This window comes from Astatotilapia calliptera, chromosome 7 (assembly GCF_964374335.1).
Source record: "Astatotilapia calliptera chromosome 7, fAstCal68.1, whole genome shotgun sequence".
Lineage (NCBI taxonomy): Eukaryota > Metazoa > Chordata > Actinopteri > Cichliformes > Cichlidae > Astatotilapia > Astatotilapia calliptera.
Window position 1 is genome coordinate 19828521 of NC_137428.1, and position 19885 is coordinate 19848405.

At 40.5% G+C, this 19885-nt stretch overlaps 1 protein-coding gene across 4 annotated transcripts in view; it reads left to right on the forward strand.

The window, feature by feature from the left end:
* LOC113025579 (uncharacterized) overlaps positions 1–19400 on the forward strand; it is a 45472-nt gene extending 26072 nt beyond the window's left edge. For all 4 annotated transcript variants that reach the window (XM_080303612.1, XM_026173480.2, XM_026173481.2 and 1 more), the window contains one exon: positions 18381–19400. In XM_080303612.1, the coding sequence (XP_080159738.1) occupies positions 18381–18570 (190 nt within the window). In that variant the 3' untranslated portion in view covers positions 18571–19400. The remainder of the gene's footprint in view (positions 1–18380) is intronic.
* Positions 19401–19885: the final 485 nt, after the last annotated feature.

Consider the following 19885-nt stretch of genomic DNA (forward strand, 5'->3'; position numbering starts at 1 on the left):
CACCAAGCTGCTTGCCTATTGTAGATTCACTCTTCCCAGTCTGGTGCAGGTCTACAATACTTTTCCTGGTGTCCTTCGAAAGCTCTTTGGTCTTGGCCATGGCGGCGTTTGGAGTCTGACTGCTTGAGGCTGTGGACAGGTGTCTTTTATACAGATGATGAGTTCAAACAGGTGCCATTCATACAGGTAACGAGTGGGGGACAGAAAAGCTTCTTACAGAAGACGTTACAGGTCTGTGAGAGCCAGAGATTTTCCTTGTTTGAGGTGACCAAATACTTATTTTCCACCCTGATTTACGTATAAATTCTTTACAAATCCTACCATGTGAATTCATGGATTTTTTTTTCACATTCTGTCTCTCACAGTTGAAGTGTACCTCTGGTGCAAATTACTGACCTCTGTCATCATTTTAAGTGGGGGAACTTGCACAATCGGTGGCTGACTAAATACTTTTTTGCCCCACTGTATTTGTGTTTACACTCACTCTTCCAAATAGATGCAAGTAAAACACAGCAGAAAATAAATAAAATCAAAGACTCAGCAGTCCTGTTTCTCTATTTTCACCTGTATAGCAGGCAGGCGGAGGTTTGCCCTGGTGCAGGTGTGTCGCAGCGGTCAGTGGAAGGATCTGGGAGTTTCTCTGTGAATTTCACATTCCAGTGGCAGCGTACTGTTGGTGCTTGTTTGGAAGTTTAGGGGGGGGTTTTTCGCTGTAAAAAGAAGTTTTCTTCCTACGCAGTGAGCAGCGGACGCTAATGATTTTGTCACTTTTTACAGAATCAAACCCAAAGTACTTCCACTCTTTAAACGCTGCACGATCATATGCTCTCCCGCATTCGATATATTATCCATTGTTGATCTGCACACAGCTGTTGCCACAAACGTTGCACTTGCTTATGTCATTGTCATGAGATACTCTTGCAAAAAAAGCCCGGTTTTAGTCATGCAGTAACGCAGGTGCTTACGGGAAAGTAACAGTAATCAAATTACCTTTTCTGCAATAGTAATCCCTTACTTTACTCGTTACTTGAAAAAAGTAATCGGATTACTAACACGTTACTGCCCATCTCTGGTCATGGGTCAGTATAAATCATAAGAGCAGCTTAGATGTATGTGTAAAGGTGTTTATACATACATATATCAACAGCCAATCTTGGTTAAGGACAGATATGTTGGTATTGATGTTAGGGCTGTTCGATATAATGATATATATCGGAAGACGATATAAAAATGTCTATCGTTTCATTTTACGCTATCGTTTGTTTCGTGGTGTCGCAAAATAAACCGTTTGCGGCAATATTGGTCACTGTAGTGGCTATATTAATTTCTTAAAGTTCTCTCTTTCTCTTATATTTAATATAACCACACTACGGATGGACAAGCGCCTGTTTTTATGCGTTGTCATTAGCAACAAGGACGGTAAAACCATCCCGTGTCCGCTTGTTTATTTTCCACATAAACCTTTCACAATAAAGCTCAAGATCCTGTTGAGACTTTTCAAAATAAACCGAATCACGTGAAAGAGTATGCAGAGTATTTACGGATGAGAAGCAAAAAAGAGGATCAGCACGGTGGCACGGTGGTTAGCACTGTTGCGGCACAGCAAGAAGGTCCTGAGTTCAATTCCACCATCAGGCCGGGGTCTTTCTGTGTGGAGTTTGCATGTTCTCCCCGTGTTTGTGTGGGTTCCCTCCGGGTACTCCGGCTTCCTCCCACCGTCCAAAGACATGCAGCTTGTGGGGATAGGTTGATTGGATAATCCATATTGCCACTAGGTGTGAATGGTTGTCTGTCCCGTGTGTTGGCCCTGCAACAGACTGGCGACCTGTCCAGGGTGTACCCCGCCTCTCACCCCATGACAGCTGGGATAGGCTCCAGCGACCCTGAAAAGGATAAGCGGAAGCGAATGGATGGATGGATGAAGCAAAAAAGAGCCGTCAGGTCCTAAATATAAACCTTAGACTCAAACGTTAGAACAGGCTTTTCTCCGCAGCACGCTGTGTAATAAATACTCACAAAGAAAACGGTGGCCGTTAAAACTTATGTCTAAAAATGTATCGTTTCATGCATCAGTTAAAACACTGGACTCCAGGTACACGGCACCCAGCTGGAAACACTTCATGCAAGTCGAGCTGCCCGAGACTCACAGAATTTACAGAAAATGTTAAATTTTTGTGATTTATATCGTTATCGGGACGATAGATGTCTTATATCGGGATATTAGCTTTCATTAACTTGTGCTCCACCTTTAATATTTACAGCACTGTCTGCAGCCATGTAGCAGAATAGCATCCCAGCAGTAGTGTGGTATTAAGTGGTTTCACACTTTCTATTGTTGTTTAATTTGTGAAACACACTGCTGCAATGTTGATGAACAATGAACCCTTCATTTTCCTGTTTCAGTATATCATAACCCTGACCTTAAATGACACAATCTATCAGAATTGCATCCAACCTTAAAATAACCGTATTGGTCATAAAACACACACCCTGAGTTTTTGGTTGGGTTTAGTCTGTTTCTGAAAAAAAAAAGGATCCTACCTTTTTCACAGACTTCATCATGAATGGACTAATTCAGTGTATTTACAACAGGAATGCTTTACAATACTCATCAAATCTAATATCTGATACTTTTTTATCTTTTAAAAGACATAAAACAAATGGATTATGCACGTCAAACATGGCTGAGATTTCTGTTTTTTCCGAAATAAAAATCCTCTTTGTCTAAAAGGGAAGTAATCATTGCTAATAATCCATATTAGCTGCAGCTGTGCACAAATCTTTCAGCTCATCTTAGCCGCAATCTTTCATTACCTTGAAATGTTGATGCAACAAAACCACACCCCTTTATGCAGAGCAAGCTACTAAAATAGTATATGTTTATGAATGGCTATGACAGATATAAAGATGGATTGATCTTAACTGCTAGTTGGTTGTTTTTTTTTACAAGTGGCAAGCTGCCACCATGCCATCACACCTCTATCTTTCAGATCTCCTCAATCACCATTCATCCATCAGAGCCTTCCGCTCCAGCAGCTATCACTCAATACCTCAGCGGTGCTGAAGACAAACTGGCACTGTGTGCAACCAGCTATCACGTTATGCCTTTGAATTACCCCTCAGCTGACTTACTGTACAGTTGCTGGGTTGTGGTAATGTCTAAGTAAATTATGGACAAACCTTTGGAGCAACGAGAGAACTTTGCAGTTCTTTTATGTGCAACCTTGCTGAGTTCTGGATAAGTATTGATTGTAGGCGGGTGCTGAAGAAAAATCCTGGCTTGAGTGTTAGGACAGACTGGGTAAGCACGCCTCATCACATATGCTGCACTAAATTTGGCCCACAACAGCTCAGAGAGGCTGAGCAGTAAATTTTGGTCCAATTTTCTCAATACCAGCACTCAGCTCATATCAACACAAATCTACATTGCTTTGTGTTTAACCACTATTACACACTGAAGCTGTGCTTATACTCAGAATTACAGCTCGGCTGAATTGAAATGACATCCACCATCCAACTTTCCTGCTCAGTTGTCCAGAAATGGTGCTGTATAGGCAAAGTGCAGACATGTGAAAGATTTACCATTAAAGCCCCCCCCACTCCCAGTATCCATTTATTCTGATGTCTGTGATGGAATTCATGGCTTTTTTGTTTCTCCCAGCTTCTAAGGTATAATACACTTGAAAAGTGCTGTACTCATTCTTTCTTTCCTTATATTCAGTGGCATATGGTGACTTTTACACTGCTCAAGCACCTAGCCATAAGAAGCTGCATGGCTAGGTGCATAATTTTGGTAGTGGGACTGAAAACACCTGAGTTCAAAGATTAAGAGATGTGGTCCAATGCTTTTGTCCATATAGTGTATGTGACATTGCTGACTGTCAATATCTACACGTGGTTAAAAATATAAATGAAACTTAATGTGGCAGTGTAACTGGTATGTTGACACAGTAGCAAAACAGCCAGTTAAACTTGGTACTTTCGGTGAATAGAGTAATATCTCATACATGTATGAACCCTGCACCTGTTCAACTTTTTATCAAACTCTGTGTCCTTTCTCCATCATTTGAATCTAATGATAACAGTCTACTAATAACAGTCAGCTACGTCACACATTGTGGTCAAGGTGATCAGCGTGACAAATCTTGCTTGTTAAGATGCTCAATCACAGAGTAATTTGCTTGGTTACTTCACTTTTGCTTACTATCATTCCACACATATCTTCACATGTGTATAATAACACACAGATCATAACTAATCTCAGAGCAGTGAAAGAAGCAGAGCCAGAAGTAGCTTGTTTAATATGCTGGTCAACTGTCTGTGTGTATTAAACGAACAGAGAACAGAGGTTTATTCACAATATGCATGACAGGCAATGCCGTTTGTCTCTCAGCTCACAAAACACAAGTCTGTGTTAATGGGACAGAGTTACGCCCATGAAAATGACAGAAACTATAGATTCCAATAACTCAAAGTCAAGCTAACTTCTAAAGACAACAGCCAACTGCAGCCATAAGATGCCAGTAATTTAAAGGACAGATGCAAACTGGGACAAGACACTGGGTGAAATGAAAGGAAAGAGATTATTTTCACTTTGTGTGTTTTTAGAGTTCAGTGGGCAAGCAGTGCTTGACTTGCTTGCTCTTATAACAATAAGATTACTTAACTAACCCTCCACAATTACCCTCATCTTATATGACTTATTACTTTTGTTTTCTGTCTTATACGTTTATTATTTTTGTCTCTCTGTTGTTATCACGGTCATTTGTAAACATGACTTTTCAGGAAAATTGCTTAGTATAATTATACCTGCTCAGAACTAAAATGAATTGAATGGGCTGCTAGCACAACTTCCATGGAAGAATAGAAAGTATAAAAGATGGATATAGCTGCTGTGACATCACTCATTGGTTTCTGAAGTGCAGCTTTGTAATCTCACGAACTGAGATGAGACAAATGGGGGTGGGTTTGATTGTCACAGACAAGTAATTAGTCAATGAATGTGCGGATACATACAACGAAGCATGGCATGACCAAGATTTATAAAATAGACCTAATTCTAACTCGGTGTGACCAAAAATGAGTGACTTAGCCCATAGAAGCTATAGGAAAGTGTAATTTTAAATGTAATTTGCTTGTCAACTATAGCTGGTCAACATATGTAGTGGATTTAGCAGAACCAGACATTGTTCTTGTCTTTAGAAAATGGTAAGGAGCATTCACAGCTACAAATACTCGTTTTTCAGTGAGTAAACAAAGAGTTTCTGAAGAATATATCAGCTGGATGTGTAAAAGTTATCAGAGCACGACAGCTGTCTCTGGGGAAACATCTTCTGCCCTGACCTCTGTAAAGACCTTCCTGATGAGTTTGGTCAATCAGTTTCACATCATAGTGAATAAAACATTAATTCAATTTTGTTAGCCAATAATTAATTGGTTTCAAAACACCAGTGTTGTTGTTGAAAACACTCATCTCAAACTTTCAAAACAGGCCTTCACAAACCATTGGGTAACATAGCGATGGCTACGTTATAACATCTATAGGCACGATGGATCAGTTAGCGTAACTTAATTTCATTTTCTATAAAGAGCAAATTCTGGTGTCATTTCATTTTGCCTGTAAGGTGGCTGTGTTGGTTTACAGTTCACCTCCTCTGTTATGCTACATTTAATAATCGAGTTGCTCAAAACAGCTCATGACAGAGGCAGTTAGGTGATAGCAGCATGCATGCACAGTGACCTCCCAAAGTAATTCAGTAATGAATGTGAATTCACAGCAAGCAGCTCTTTTCCCACAGAGCAGACCATGAATGCAAAGGACAGCCAGCCTCACTCTTGGCTGATGGTTTAGTGTATGTAAAGCTTTGTCTCATTTATACACTTTGTACACCATCATCCCATGGTACAATGAACTCTACAGAGTAAACAAAGCACTAAGACTTAGACTACAGTAGCGGGTCAAGTCTTAAGCTGATAGAGGCTAACTCTGTAAGCTCCTGGGCAGCAGCTGCTTTCATTTCTTCATCCCTAGCTTATGCTTCCTGACCAATCAATCTTAACCTGACTTGCTCTTTATTTAAAACACCATGCAGATGCAGTGGATTTTAAAAAAAACCCAACAACTTAAACATTTTAGATGTTTACACTTTATCTCATCTTTTTAATAAAAAACAGTTTATGTTACTTATTCATGCACATGAAGCGAAATACAAACAAGGTGAGATGGGTCCTTTTTTCTCACTGGGATTAGCTGTGTGTTGATTTTTGAAAAACAAAGCACTTTTGAAAGTGCCAGCGGTCTCTAATAAGGTCACATTAGTCAAATCTGTGTGGGTAATTGCTATAAAAATGTAAATATTGGGTATTCATTATTTGAGTTGTGAAAGAAAAGCTATAGAGAGGATAGAGAATTATGTTAAAGTTGCACAAGGTTAAAACATCAACAACAGGTTTGCCTTTGTTTATTCTGAATTGCTGCCAAGAACTTCAGCACTTAGTTATGCAGCCAAATGTGCCGACCTTGAAAAAAGTCACATTCATATCCAAATACAAATAGCTTCAATACATCATATTGCTCTGTCGTTTGCAAAGACGTTTTTTGCTGTAAAGTGATCTCAGTGCTGATGGCGTGCGTTTAGACATTTAGCATCCTATGATTAGCATAATTATAGAGTCAAACCCTATCATGGACAGCATAAATCTGTGATGATGTGTCCCTGAGGTATTATTCATGTATCCAGTGTCTTTCATTTCTTGTTCAGTCACACAGTCTCCTTTCAGTGAGCCAGTCTCAGTCTGCTGTAGGCATCCGTCTCAGCTGGTTCTTGCCCGAGTCGGCTATCTTGTTAGTGAAGCCTGCTGTATCTTCAGATTTTTAATTAGATTTCTTCCAGACCTCTTTGAGTTTGATAAATTAAGGTCTGTAACTTACTGGTGTCACTGTGTTTCTGTCCAATACAAAAACTCCTCGGATAGCTTTGTGATTACACTGGGATCAACCCCAGTTCAGGCCTCCAGAGGAAACATGTTTCATCCAGCTGTCAATAAAGTGAATCTGACGACAACAACAAAACTTGGTTGTAACCTGGCAGTCATGCTTGTCATGCTTGAGCTCTCATCTTAATTGTCTCATTATCTTTAGATGTAAAACAATTTCTCATGATCATTACTTAATTATTTGAAGCTCTTATTTAGTTTCAAAGTGCTCCATCCCAAGATACTTATTTGAAGATGTTGTTTTCAAATGCCAGACATTTCTTAAATTTTCCCTATTACATGTCTTGAGATGCAGAGACTGACTTCAGAGGAGCTATGGATTGAAATGCGACACTCTCTAAACCAAACCAGTGTCTGTATATGTACTATGTTCAATTTATATTAATGTCATCATACTCAATTAGCTGCACTTGTGAGAAAGGTGTGAATGCAGATACGTGGTTCAAATTATTGTGTGTACCAGTTATAGACAAATAAAGCATAAATGTAAGGATAGCTTTTTGGAACTATAGTACTGCTTTTCTCACAGCCAGTTTTGAACAATACAGTGCAATTAGTCTACAAATGTAGGCTAACTGGTCAATAATACTAATGATAGTACTAATAACCACTACAATACATTACAATTTTATTTATATAGCATGTTTAAAACCAGGGGGTACACCAAAGTGCTTCACAGGGAGGAATAACGGTAAATGATTACACTGAACAGTAAGTCGTTAAAACAAGGTAAAATAGAGGAAACAGAGAACAAACAAAAGCATAAGTAGTGTAGAGATAGGGAGAAATCATGATTATCCAGAGAAATGAGTAGCGATAAAGCAATTAATGAGCGGTGAGAATTAGCGAGTCGGAAAAGCCAGGTTGAATAGGTACGTTTTCAAGCGTGCTTTAAAGGATTGAATAGAGTCAGAGGCACGAATGGTAGCAGGAAGACTATTCCAGAGGTTTGGTGCTACAGAGGCAAAGGCACGACGGTGCCTGGGCTGGGCCAGAAGTAACTGACCAGATGATCGTAAAGAACGGCTGGGGGTATAGAGACTGAGGAGGCCGATGAGATAGTCAGGGGCAAGGTTATTTAGGCATTTGAAAGTAAGCAGCAGAACTTTAAAATCAATACGAAATTTAATAGGCAGCCAATGTAAGTCAGAGAGCACTGGAGTAATAGAGTCAAACTTTCTAGTTCCGGTTAGGAGACGAGCCGCAGCATTCTGAACGAGCTGTAATCGGTGGGGGTGAGCAAGCTGGAGTCCAGGGTAGAGCGAGTTACAATAATCTAATCTGGAGGTCACAAAGGCGTGTATCAGTTTTTCGAGATCGTTGTACGGTATTAAGTGTTTGACCTTTGAAATTTGGCGCAATTGGAAGAAGCCAGATTTAACCACTGAGGAAACCTGTTTATGCAGCTAAAGTGAACTATCCAGGCAAACACCTAGATTACTTACAGTATCTGTAAGAAAGCAAGCAAAGGGAGGAGGGAGGTTTTATTCACCAATGATCTTGTGTTTAACAATGCCATCCCGCTCTTAGTCTCCTTGTCCTCGACAGAGGCGCGTCTCAGCGTACTTAGGTGCCTGCGTTGAGCGCGAGTCCCAGAGGTCCCAATCCAGGTCAGAAGCGGCGAGCACACCGGAGAGGTCGGATAAAATTGAAGTCCAACAGGGCAGATCCAGCGATGGCTGAGCAGTTTGAAGGGTGGCCAGCGGTGGGAGGTGAATGGAAGTTGCAGAAATTCTGGGATGGGAGAGGAGTTAGCCGCGGCATGTGCCTTAAGTAAGGCTTTATTGTGAACAAGTCAAGAGAAGATCAGTATTTCAGCTGAAGCACCACCAAATCAATGTTATACAAATATCCTAAGAGAGCGATGTGGTTGCCTTTGTAGTTCAGCATCAAAATGTCAAAGAAGTTGATCATTGCGGTGAATAATCAGCTTGTTCTATAGGAACAAACACACACCTAGCTAGCCAAGACGTCGCCTTCACAAGCAGTCAGCAACCAGATTTGTTGTTAAAAAGTACTAATGCATTACTTCCTTTATTTTGCAATAATCTGATCTATTTTTCTCACTTTATGAGAGACAGTCTGACACAACTTGTATTTTCCCAACACTTGTCCATCTATAGTTCCGTTTTTTTATTGTTTTGTGTCCAGTTTTGACGAAGGACATGATGTTGGGGTTTCACCCATGTTTGCTGGGAATATGTCCATGTGAATCCTGCCTCATGTCTGTCTTTTGGCTGTTGCTTAATTAATGTGTAAAATCAAAATGACAAATGCATGGTGCATAATTTCATTAATACTTACAACAAAGGTATTTCAGTACAATTAAAACCCCATCAAGATGAATAAAAATGTAAGTACAGTGGTCCCTCGTTCATTGCGGGAGTTAGGTTCTAAAAATAACCCGCGATAAGTGAAATCCGCTAAGTGGCCAACTTTATTTTTTTTACAATTATTATAGATGTTTTATGGCTGTAAAACCCCTCACTACACACTTTATAAACTTTTCTCCAACAGGCTTGGACATTTTCACATTTTTCTCTATGGTTTAAACTCTAAAAGTTCAAACCTTCATAGAGAAATAAGTCCAGTATTATAGAATAAAACCAAAGGCAGCTGTGCAAAATGTTTCATCGACATTTGTCGGGGAAATGGGTGTTGGGTATACCCATATAAATGGGTATTGTTGGAGAAAACTTACAAACATACAGTACAGCACTTCAGAGTCACACGGCTATCGATCGAAGACTTAGATAAATTTGACAAGCTGAATGCATTCTGTAGTGTACAGGAGACACGGCACGAGGTGATTGACAATGGTTTACAGCCAATCACAATGCAGAACACAATGCGCTGTTTAAAAAAAAAAAAAAAAGCATGCAAAATTGCACCAAAAAAAAGCCGCGAAACAGCGAGGCTGCTTAACGTGAACCGCATTATAGCGAGGGACCACTGTAAACCTAATGTTTCTTGAACGCCCCCTACAAAAAAAAAGCTATTTCAAAAATAAGACTTCAGATTAATAAACTTTATTTACTTTGTTTTTTTCTACAATAGCTTTCTAAACTCAAAATACAAGGGCCTTCACAGAAACAATAGCATTTAAAAACAATCCACAAATTGTTATCATTATAGCAAGCTGTTCATAGCATTTGACTCAAATTTTCTGTTGTTCAAAAGATAGTGCGGCCTTTCGTTGTGGATAGCGTGACTGTAGAGTCCTGGTGCTATCACCAGCTGTGTTCATGTAGTTGTGTATTGTTTTCAGCTTACAAACCTGCTTCTCTCCCTCTCTCTCTCTCTCTCTGTGGTGGTTGGGGGAAGGGGGCGAGGGGGTCATGTGGTCACGGAGACACCTGCTGTGGTGAGGAATGGTTTGCAGTATTTTGGCAGGTGTTTATGTGTTTGTCTGTCTGCATGTGCAGAGATTGCGATATCAGATTTTCACATCACGATGATCATGGTCAAAATACTCCACTGTAATATCTCTAGAGAATTTGAAAACAATAGAAATAATGCTGTTATGTTGTATTTGTTTATGTCTGTTTTCGTTCTGGCAAATTTGACTCAAAATCCAAATACGTGGAGGTGATGAGCATCTGTGATGATAACTAATCAAGCTTTTGTTTTTAAACATGAGTTATCGCCACAGCCTTGCTCACAACTGGGCTGTAGATCATCCTGCCTGTTAAGGGGCCAGAGGCATGGTTTATCCTGGAAAGGATACAAACCACACAGTTAACTTACAGTCATATGTTAGTGGAAGAAATCCAGTACCAAGACGACATTTGAGCATGGAAGCTTCTATAGTCCTAGAACGCTGGTGATCACTGGTCAGATGCCCACCTATACTGGTGAGCTGCTACATCTGTATGTAACCATGAGGTCTGAAAGGTCAGCTGATCAGAGCTTGTTAGGCATATTTTTACACTTGTATTTGTTGTATCTTATTTTATATTGTAAAGTACTATTTAAGTAAACTTCACTATTGACTTCCTACTGACTGGTCTCAAATAGTTTTCATCATACTTGTGGGACACATCCTTCATCCTCATCTGCTGTCCTCATCAGAGCTTAATTCTTTTTTGTTTATATGTGTTACCTTTGGGCCATCTATTAAATAGATTTAAAGGTATCACCTGTTCTTTCTATGCCTACTATTTCTATGCAGATGATACACCGTTATGCTTTTTCTGTTTAGCCCAACAACAGAAACAGCCTTTCCTACTTCAATTAATGCTTCTCTGCCATTGCTAATTGGTTGTATTCAGATTTCATCCATCTCAGTTGTAGTAAAACTTAGGATCTAGTGTTTGGCACTGACATCGGCCCCATCGCCAGTAACATTAGATCATCCGCTAAAAAACCTGGCGTACCAGGACGTGTGCTGAGAGACTGCGCAGACCAGCTTGCCTATATTTTCACCAGGATTTTTAACCAATCCCTTGAACAGTCAAACGTCCCACCCTGCCTCAAGACCTCCACCATAATACCCTTGCCCAAGAAATCTCATATCTCTAGCCTAAATGACTATAGACCAGTGGCACTAACCCCGGTGGTGATGAAGTGCTTTGAGAAACTTGTGCGTTACCACATTACAGCAGCCCTACCCAGCAGCCTTGACCCACACCAGTTTGCCTACAGAGCAAACCGATCGACAGAGGACGCCATAGCAACAGCACTCAATGTAGCATTAACACATCTGGAGAGGCAAGGAAGCTATGTGCGTATGCTCTTTGTGGATTATAGCTCGGCATTTAACACCATTCTTCCATACAAACTGGACGCCAAGCTAAAAGACCTAGGGCTTCCTCACAGCACCTGTAAGTGGATCAATAGCTTCCTCACCGACCGCAGACAGAGAGTGAGAGTGGGACGTTACACATCTCCAGCCCTAAATCTAAGCACTGGGTCGCCACAGGGCTGCGTGCTTAGTCCACTGCTCTACTCGCTTTATATACACGACTGCACCCCCGCCCACCAGAGCAACGCCATTGTAAAGTTCGCAGATGACACTACTGTGGTGGGGCTCATATCTGGGGGAGATGAGTCTGCCTACAGAGATGAGGTGGAGCGGCTGTCTTCATGGTGCAAGGATAACAACCTTCTCCTAAACACGAAAAAGACCAAAGAACTCATAATTGACTACAGAAGACACAAGACAGAAATCCAACCACTAATCATCAGCGACGACTGTGTGGAGAGGGTGGCAGACTTCCGCTTCTTGGGAGTCAGCATAGAGGGAAACCTATCCTGGAGTGTGAATACCTCTGAGCTACTGAAAAAGACACAACAGAGACTGTACTTTCTGAGAGTGCTTAGGAAGAACAACATCACACAGAGACTGCTGGTGTCTTTCTACAGAGCCTCCATCGAAAGCATACTAACGTACTGCATAGGCATATGGTACGCTAGCTGCACAGTGGCTCAGAGGAAAGCACTCCAGGGAGTAATCAACGCTGCCCAAAGGACAATCGGCTGCCCTCTCCTCAAACTGAAAGACCTACACAGTTCCCGCTGCCTCAAAAGAGCCCATAACATCATAAAGGACACCTCACACCCTGGACACTCCATGTTCGAACTGCTGCCTTCAGGTAAACGGTATAGAACAACATACACAAGGACTAACAGACTCAAACACAGTTTCTACCCAATTGCAATATCATGTCTCAATGCTACTAAAAGTAGATGACTTTCATTGCCCCTGTTGTCATTTGTGCCCTTGATGTTGGAAGGCTTTCAGACATGTTTTGTTGGATGCGCTAACAAATTGATTGAGTGATTGATTGTTTGAGTGATATATCAACTAGGTCGTATGTTGAGTGTCTGTATGGGGCCTTAGGCCTGGATTGCTTGGGTGTATCTACGGTATGAGAATACTGTATTTTATATGTATTTCTATCTTTTATATCCTATCATTATAGTTTTTAAGTATTTAATTATAGTTTTTAAGTATTTATCTTTTGTGATGTTGCACTGACCAGAGACATCTTTCAATTTCATTGTACCTGTGACAATGACAATAAAGAATATTCATTCATTCATCATCATATTGTTATTATTACTTATTTGCTTACTTACTTATTACAGCCTTGAAAAAATTCAGTTGCACTTTCTATGCAGTATTTCTAAGTGATGATCCTAGATACTCGTGCTTGTCGTTCATTTGACTCGAAGATCTTGAATGACTTGTACAGTATTGCTCAGTGCTGAATATTCCCATTTAATACACCTCTAGTTCCTATATTAATTATAAGCATTACGTTACTCTCTGCTTCAAGAGAAAAACCAAAACAGACATGTGGTGTAGTTACACCAGAAACATGGGTCAAACACAATATTGTAAAAGTATATACATATACAAGCAGCAGTACATGGGTCAGTGTCTGGGAAAGATTGAATTCAAGATCCCTCATCATAGTTAATGGTTTACTAAAATAGACGTGCTCAACAAATCACACCAGGCTGGATAAATTACCACCTTAAGGGAGAATGAAATGCTAGATTCAAACAACTGCCTTGGACACTCCTAACACTCTGTCTGTTTATATCCCATTACCAAGTCAGTTCAATCTGAATGTTAATCCAAAAGGAAAAGAGGCGCCTTTAAAAGTAAACGACCACAGTTTGGGACACTCTGTGACAGCAAAGCAGATGATGAGGCCATCTCAGAACAATATTACCTCATGGTGCAGCCTGTTCTCCTGAGTACTAATATTACAGATTATCTGTGCGTATCAAGGTTTTGTAAGAGTGTATATGTGTGTGTGCATATACGTTTATCTTTTGTTTTGCATCTGTGGGTGCGGTGGCTCAACACTTGGCTCTCACACAGAGACTGCCTGTTCATCAAACCCTGTCGTAAGGAAATGTTCGGGGCTTTTTCTTTCTTTTTTCTTGAGGGATATTCAGGACATGGGAGCGAAAATTGCAAAGATATTTCGAGTTGATTGCCTTTACGCTGCTATATTTCTGCCCAATGTCTCTCCACCACTACTCAGCAAAACCACAGAGGAGAGATAGAGAAGGAATGATGATCTCCTGCTGGTGCACTTGAATGAATGTTTTATAGATGGAAGGATGAAAAAGAGATGAAGTAGTGTCCAATCTCTATGCCTATTTTTTTTTTTTTTAAATTGTGGTTATAAAATATTATTTTTACCTTGTCAGTTTTTTTAATCATATTCAACCTGACTCCGTAACACACTCATTTACAGAAAGTGTCAAACACGCAGCCAAGCATCGTCTTCTTTTCCAACTGGAATTTCATCCGACTGATAGTCTGATAGTGTTAATAAAATTGTTAAGAGCATTTTAATCATTCTACTTAATTTGCTGTTAATTTTTCAAGTAGTTGATGGAAACAACCTTGAATTCTGTAACTACAAATATGCTGATTCAATCCCCTGTAGAGATGCGCTGTGGTAGTGCTCTTTGGCAAGGTCACTGTCTCCCAAACTGAATGATTATAAAAGGCAGTTTCTACAATAAATCTGTTAGGATTGGACCAGCATGTGCAAAGTAAGGTCACTCAGTGGGAATGAACGGCATACTTACACTTTAACAATGTGAAATATCATATTTTTTACGTGATCTCAGTAGACTTTCGACGGGTTTTGATGTTGACACAGAAACTCGGATGTCTGTTGTTTCAGTCACTAATAAATGTCATTACATTCATTGCTCTTGGAACTGAAGAAGCTTCTTGGATGAGAGGTGAAAAGTCTTCAAGGAAACTTAAAGAACTTCAGAAGCTTTTCTTTCTTTAGATGCTCCTTAGACAATGACTTAACTCCATATCCAGTTTAAGGGTCTCCATGAGTGCAGGAGCCTATCCCAGCTGCCAAAAGTTGAGTGGTTGGGTACACCTCTAGGTTATCAGTCTGTCGCAGGGCTAAGACATAGAGACAAATAACCTCTCACACTCACATATATATATATATATATATATATATATATATATATATATATATATATATATATATATATATATATATATATATATATATATATATATATGTATATATATATATATATATATGTATATATATATGTATATATATATGTATATATATATATATGTATATGTGTGTGTGTGTGTGTGTGTGTGTGTGTGTGTGTGTGTGTGTATATATATGTACATGATATGATATAGCTATCATCCAAAAACGTCGCATAAGGTTCAGTTTGTCCTTAAACTTTGCCCTCAAGTGGACAGCAAAAGAAGCCATGTCTTTAAGAAATCAGAAAAAAATCCAGCAAAGACCTGACCTGAAGAGATGCATCGGGCCCTTCAGTTGATCCTTCTGCTGAAGCCTCAGCAGAAATGGTCTCAGCAGTAATGTGGCTTTCAGGAAGCCATTCTTAAGGAAGGGGAAAGGCTGAGGCATGCCAAATTACACAAGAACTGGGCTGAAAAGAAGTGTCAATGGGTCTCAGAGTTATGAATCAGAATTTGATCTTTTTTTAATCCAGTCAACATGTAGAGAAAGGTATAGCAATGAGTTTCTATTGCTATCTGCAAAACACGGTGGAGGCTGTGTCATGGTTTGGGCTTCCACTTCAGCTAGTTGCATTGGGGATCTTGTCAAAATGTATGGAATTATCAATGCAATATGGTTTTTGATCCGTGATGCATTGTGCAAGTGTCTGATTAGCAACATCTTCAATTTTCAGTATGATAATGATTTCAAACACACCGCCAAAGTGATAAAAGAATAACCAAAACTGTAGATCTCACATAGTGAGAGCTGCTATGATATATGGTTTGGAGATTTTTTGTTGGGAATGACCAAGAGGGACAAAATTAGAAATGAGTACATCAGAGGGACAGCTCAGGTTGTTTGGAGACAAAGTTAGAGGCAAGACTATGATTGTTATTGTATAAGAAGTACTCAACTGACCATGCAAATAAAAATAAAATTGAGACTTTAAAACATAAAAAAAAACAAATTTGCAAAAAGCAAAAACAGAGAATCATTAGCACAAGCCCTTTATGACTGCACAGTGAGTCACGCATTATCTGGAAATGATCAAAAGAAGACAGCCTACGAGGTTTCACAACAGACATGGACACCTCTGGTCAACAAAAAGGTCAGGCTGGAAAAAAGAAAGTAAGAGCCTGGAACAAAGACTGTCTGATGTGAACCTTCACAAATTAAAGCTGAAACACGGCACTTATGATGCTGTATTATTGTATTTCAGAAGGAATGTGCTAGAGAACAGAGCCCAAAGAACTAAAACATGAAACCGTTCTTTACTTAACTCACGTATATGTATATTAAAGAAGACTTTCCTTTATTCATTACTGAATAACACATTTTTTGTGTATCTATGTAATACAATTATACCGACCAGTGCTATGTACTAATTTTATATGCCCTGTGAAATCACTGCATCCATATGTAAATCTGCTTCTTCTCTCATCTTTTTGTAAATGTCCAGAGATTGTGGCGAGCTCAGATGTGGGTGATTACCACCATAAAGCTGATCAGATCTGATCATCACCATCATTCCTGACACTTTAAATTCAAGTGTGGCTGCGCACGCACATTATCGCTTACAGTTCCACAACTATAAGAACACCCTCAGCTCTGCTCACAGTCTGCCGCTCTGCTTCAAAAGCGTGGCCATCATCGTACGGTGTGTAAAACGCACCTAATTGCCCACGGGCTGGAGGTGTGGCGGGGCGCAGCCTCCAGCTAAAAATTTGCAAAGACGTGAGCGGAGGACAGAAGAGGAGCACGGAGAAAGAGCTTCCTGCCTGCCACAGTTTGTGGGCTCAGTGTGCAGATACAGTAATTAAGGTTGAGGGTGGACAGTTCCCTACGATGCGCCTTGATCACGCAGAACCGTGGACCGAGGCTATTCATTTAAACAAGAAAGGAACACAGCAGAAGCAAGACAAGAGCCACTGGGGAGCTCTATAGGGGAGCCGAGCTGTATGTTGGTACAAACAGGGAGACGTTTTATTTACTCTGTTCATTTTAGGGCAATAAAAACTGGCAGAGACAGATAGAGACATAGTCTCCATCTCGTACTTTTCTACTGACTAGTGGCTCATTTTACACAGCTCTGGAGGTTTGTTTCCAGCTGTGAAGCAGTCCCAACTGTCGCAGAGGGCTTTAGTTGAAGTGACTTTTTTTTTTTACCTGCTGTAAATATCGACGAGGGAAGAAATCCTCTTCACTGCTCTTTTTACACACTCCCACCCGTTACCTGCGCTGTGCTCCTGTCTGGAGTTTGATGTTTCATTTGTATTTTGGGGCTTTTTTTTGTTTTCTTTTTTTGTGTCTGTGCATTAGAATACCAGTGGGCCATCCAGAGTGGAGTGGCTGAGTGACTGCGGTAGTTACAAAGCCAGATGGATATGAATGCAATAGCCCTCTTTGTTCGTGCCTGGAAACTCCTGGCCTTGCTGGTGCTGTTCCTGCCTCTGCTGCTGCTGCTGAGCTCAGTGCTCCTCACTTCCTCTGCAGCACTTCTCTCATCGTATCCACATGTATGAGGGAGTCCTCTTTATTTCCAGCATCTGTGCTGTGATGAGAAACACCATCTAACTAGGCCACTGCATAATAAGCAAGAATAGCAGCAAAGTAAAATGGGGGGAAAAAAAGAAAAGAGAAGAGAAGAGAGAGGGGGGAAAGAATCAGTTCATTGGGGAAATGCTTACCCAACATGTAACTGCTGACAAAAGTAATTCAGTAAGCAAATATTGTCCTTATTCCTTTATTGCGCATGCATTCATTTATTATTGCTTACCTTTACCTTTACAGTTCTGCAGAGGTGCATCAGAGTTCACGTCTCATTCTCGCGGTCAAGCCCCTGAGCTGCGCGGTCATGTGACCTGAATGTGACTGACAATGCACCTTTGCTGACTTTTCCTTTGGAGCGCGTGTCAACTGCAGTCCTGGGGATCAGTGCTGGTGCTGCGACATTTCTGCCATCCTCAGCATTTTAGCGCTTGATTCACTTTGTCAACAGAGTCATTATTGTCTGCGAGGAAGTTGTAGATGTGGGTCTCATTATCTCCTTCTTGCTTCAGTTTGATGCTCTGTCGTACGCGTTCTTTCCGGTAAATCACGCTGTTTAAAGCAGGTTTAAGTACCAGTTGTGTAATTTAGCACAACACATTTGGTCGAGCCCATGGGGGGGGCGGGGCAAGCTCCCCTCTGCTTTATGAAACCTCAGCAAGTGAGTTTCAGCTTAATGTATTGTTTCCAAATAACTGCCATCAAGGTCGTGCAGCCAACTTTAGAGGTCATATGTTGCGTTCACTGGTTGTTTCTGCTGCCCCCACATGGCCATCAAGTCAGTTATTGCAGGTCTAAATGTGAATTATGGACACTTTTCTGAACTGCCTCTGTTTCCCTTTCTATCTCCAGTGTAGAGCATGACTTTCGCCTGCAGGAAGGGCAGGTTGTACGCACGTGGAAGGTGGGCGACCCTCCAGAAGGCTCGCCACAGACACCCACACCCCAGCCCACAACACCTCACCAACAGGACTCCCCACAACCAGTGCGACCCCCTGCCACCACCAAGAAGAACCGGAAGAAGTGCTTCTGGTTCCTCTGAACACCGAGAGGATGGAGACATTTTTATACTATAATGCACTGAGTAACGATCTTAAAAAAAACAAAAAAAAACAAAGAAAAAAAGATTACCTGCAGAGATTTGTTTAAAGGGACAAATGTTAAATGAACGGGTGGATTAAAATGCAAATGTACAACTGTGGGTGGAGAAAGAGCTACAAAGGTTACAATTTAAGCTTTTTCTGCTGGAGTCTAAAATAATGGTTTGACTGGGAGGCACATGTTGTTACTGCTCTTAAAATGCCTCTTCAACACTCACAGGTCTGACACCGGTGCAGGGAAGTAAAAAGTGCTGAAGTCAAATAAAAGTAAAAGTTCAGTCCACAATATGACTCACGGTTAGGAAGCAATTAGGAGATATAAAAAGAATATATAGCGGCTAAGGGGCACAGCACGAGCGGCAGTATAGCAGATACCATGGAGCATATTTATAAATGATGTAATGAACAGAGTTTTATGGGCAAAGAGATAAAGAGAAATAGGACTTATCATCATCACTGGACTAATGAGGGTCAGAACACCAGCTTTTATATCCAGAGACATTTAAAAAAAGAGAGAGCGAGAGAATTATTATGACCTGTATTTAAAAGTTTTATTATAATGTAATTGATGAAAATAAAAAAAAGACACTACATGTGTCTACATGCACACATGCCAACACACAGAAGAGCAAATAAATCGACATATTTACATAAATAAAGGCATATATGACTTGAGAGAATGGTGAGTTGAGTTCTGTATATGTCAGAGCCGTTTTGCTTGGATGCTATATTTCAGATATGGATTACTGCTAAATAAAAGTATTTTACCACAGCTCCTTGGTATCTCTTGTCATTCAGACTTCAGTGTGCTTTTTGCCCATCACAGTGCACAGTGGAATTATTGTGTGTATGGTTTTCACTTTAGCGTAAGTAGCAGTGTCCGGTTTGGGAGTTGAGTCATAGACTGTGTATAAATGATAGTCACTGTGACATCCCCCATATGTTTGAAGTTTCAAAATGATACTCTACAGAGATTACAGTTTAGATTACAGGCTATACCTGGACAGGTTGCAGTACGATCAGATAATTCAACATTTAACATTGCCAGAACGTTTGCTGGGTCTCCCAGCACAGTCTCAAGAGCATGGATTTCTGGAGATTCCAGGAGACAGGCTATTACTACTATTTATAACCCATCAGCAGACTGGCATTTGCGAACTTGTGTAAGGAGGGAGAGGATGAGCAATGGCAGAGATACAAAATGACCTCCAGCAGGCTACAGGTGTCAATGTCTCTGACCAAACAATCAGAAACAGA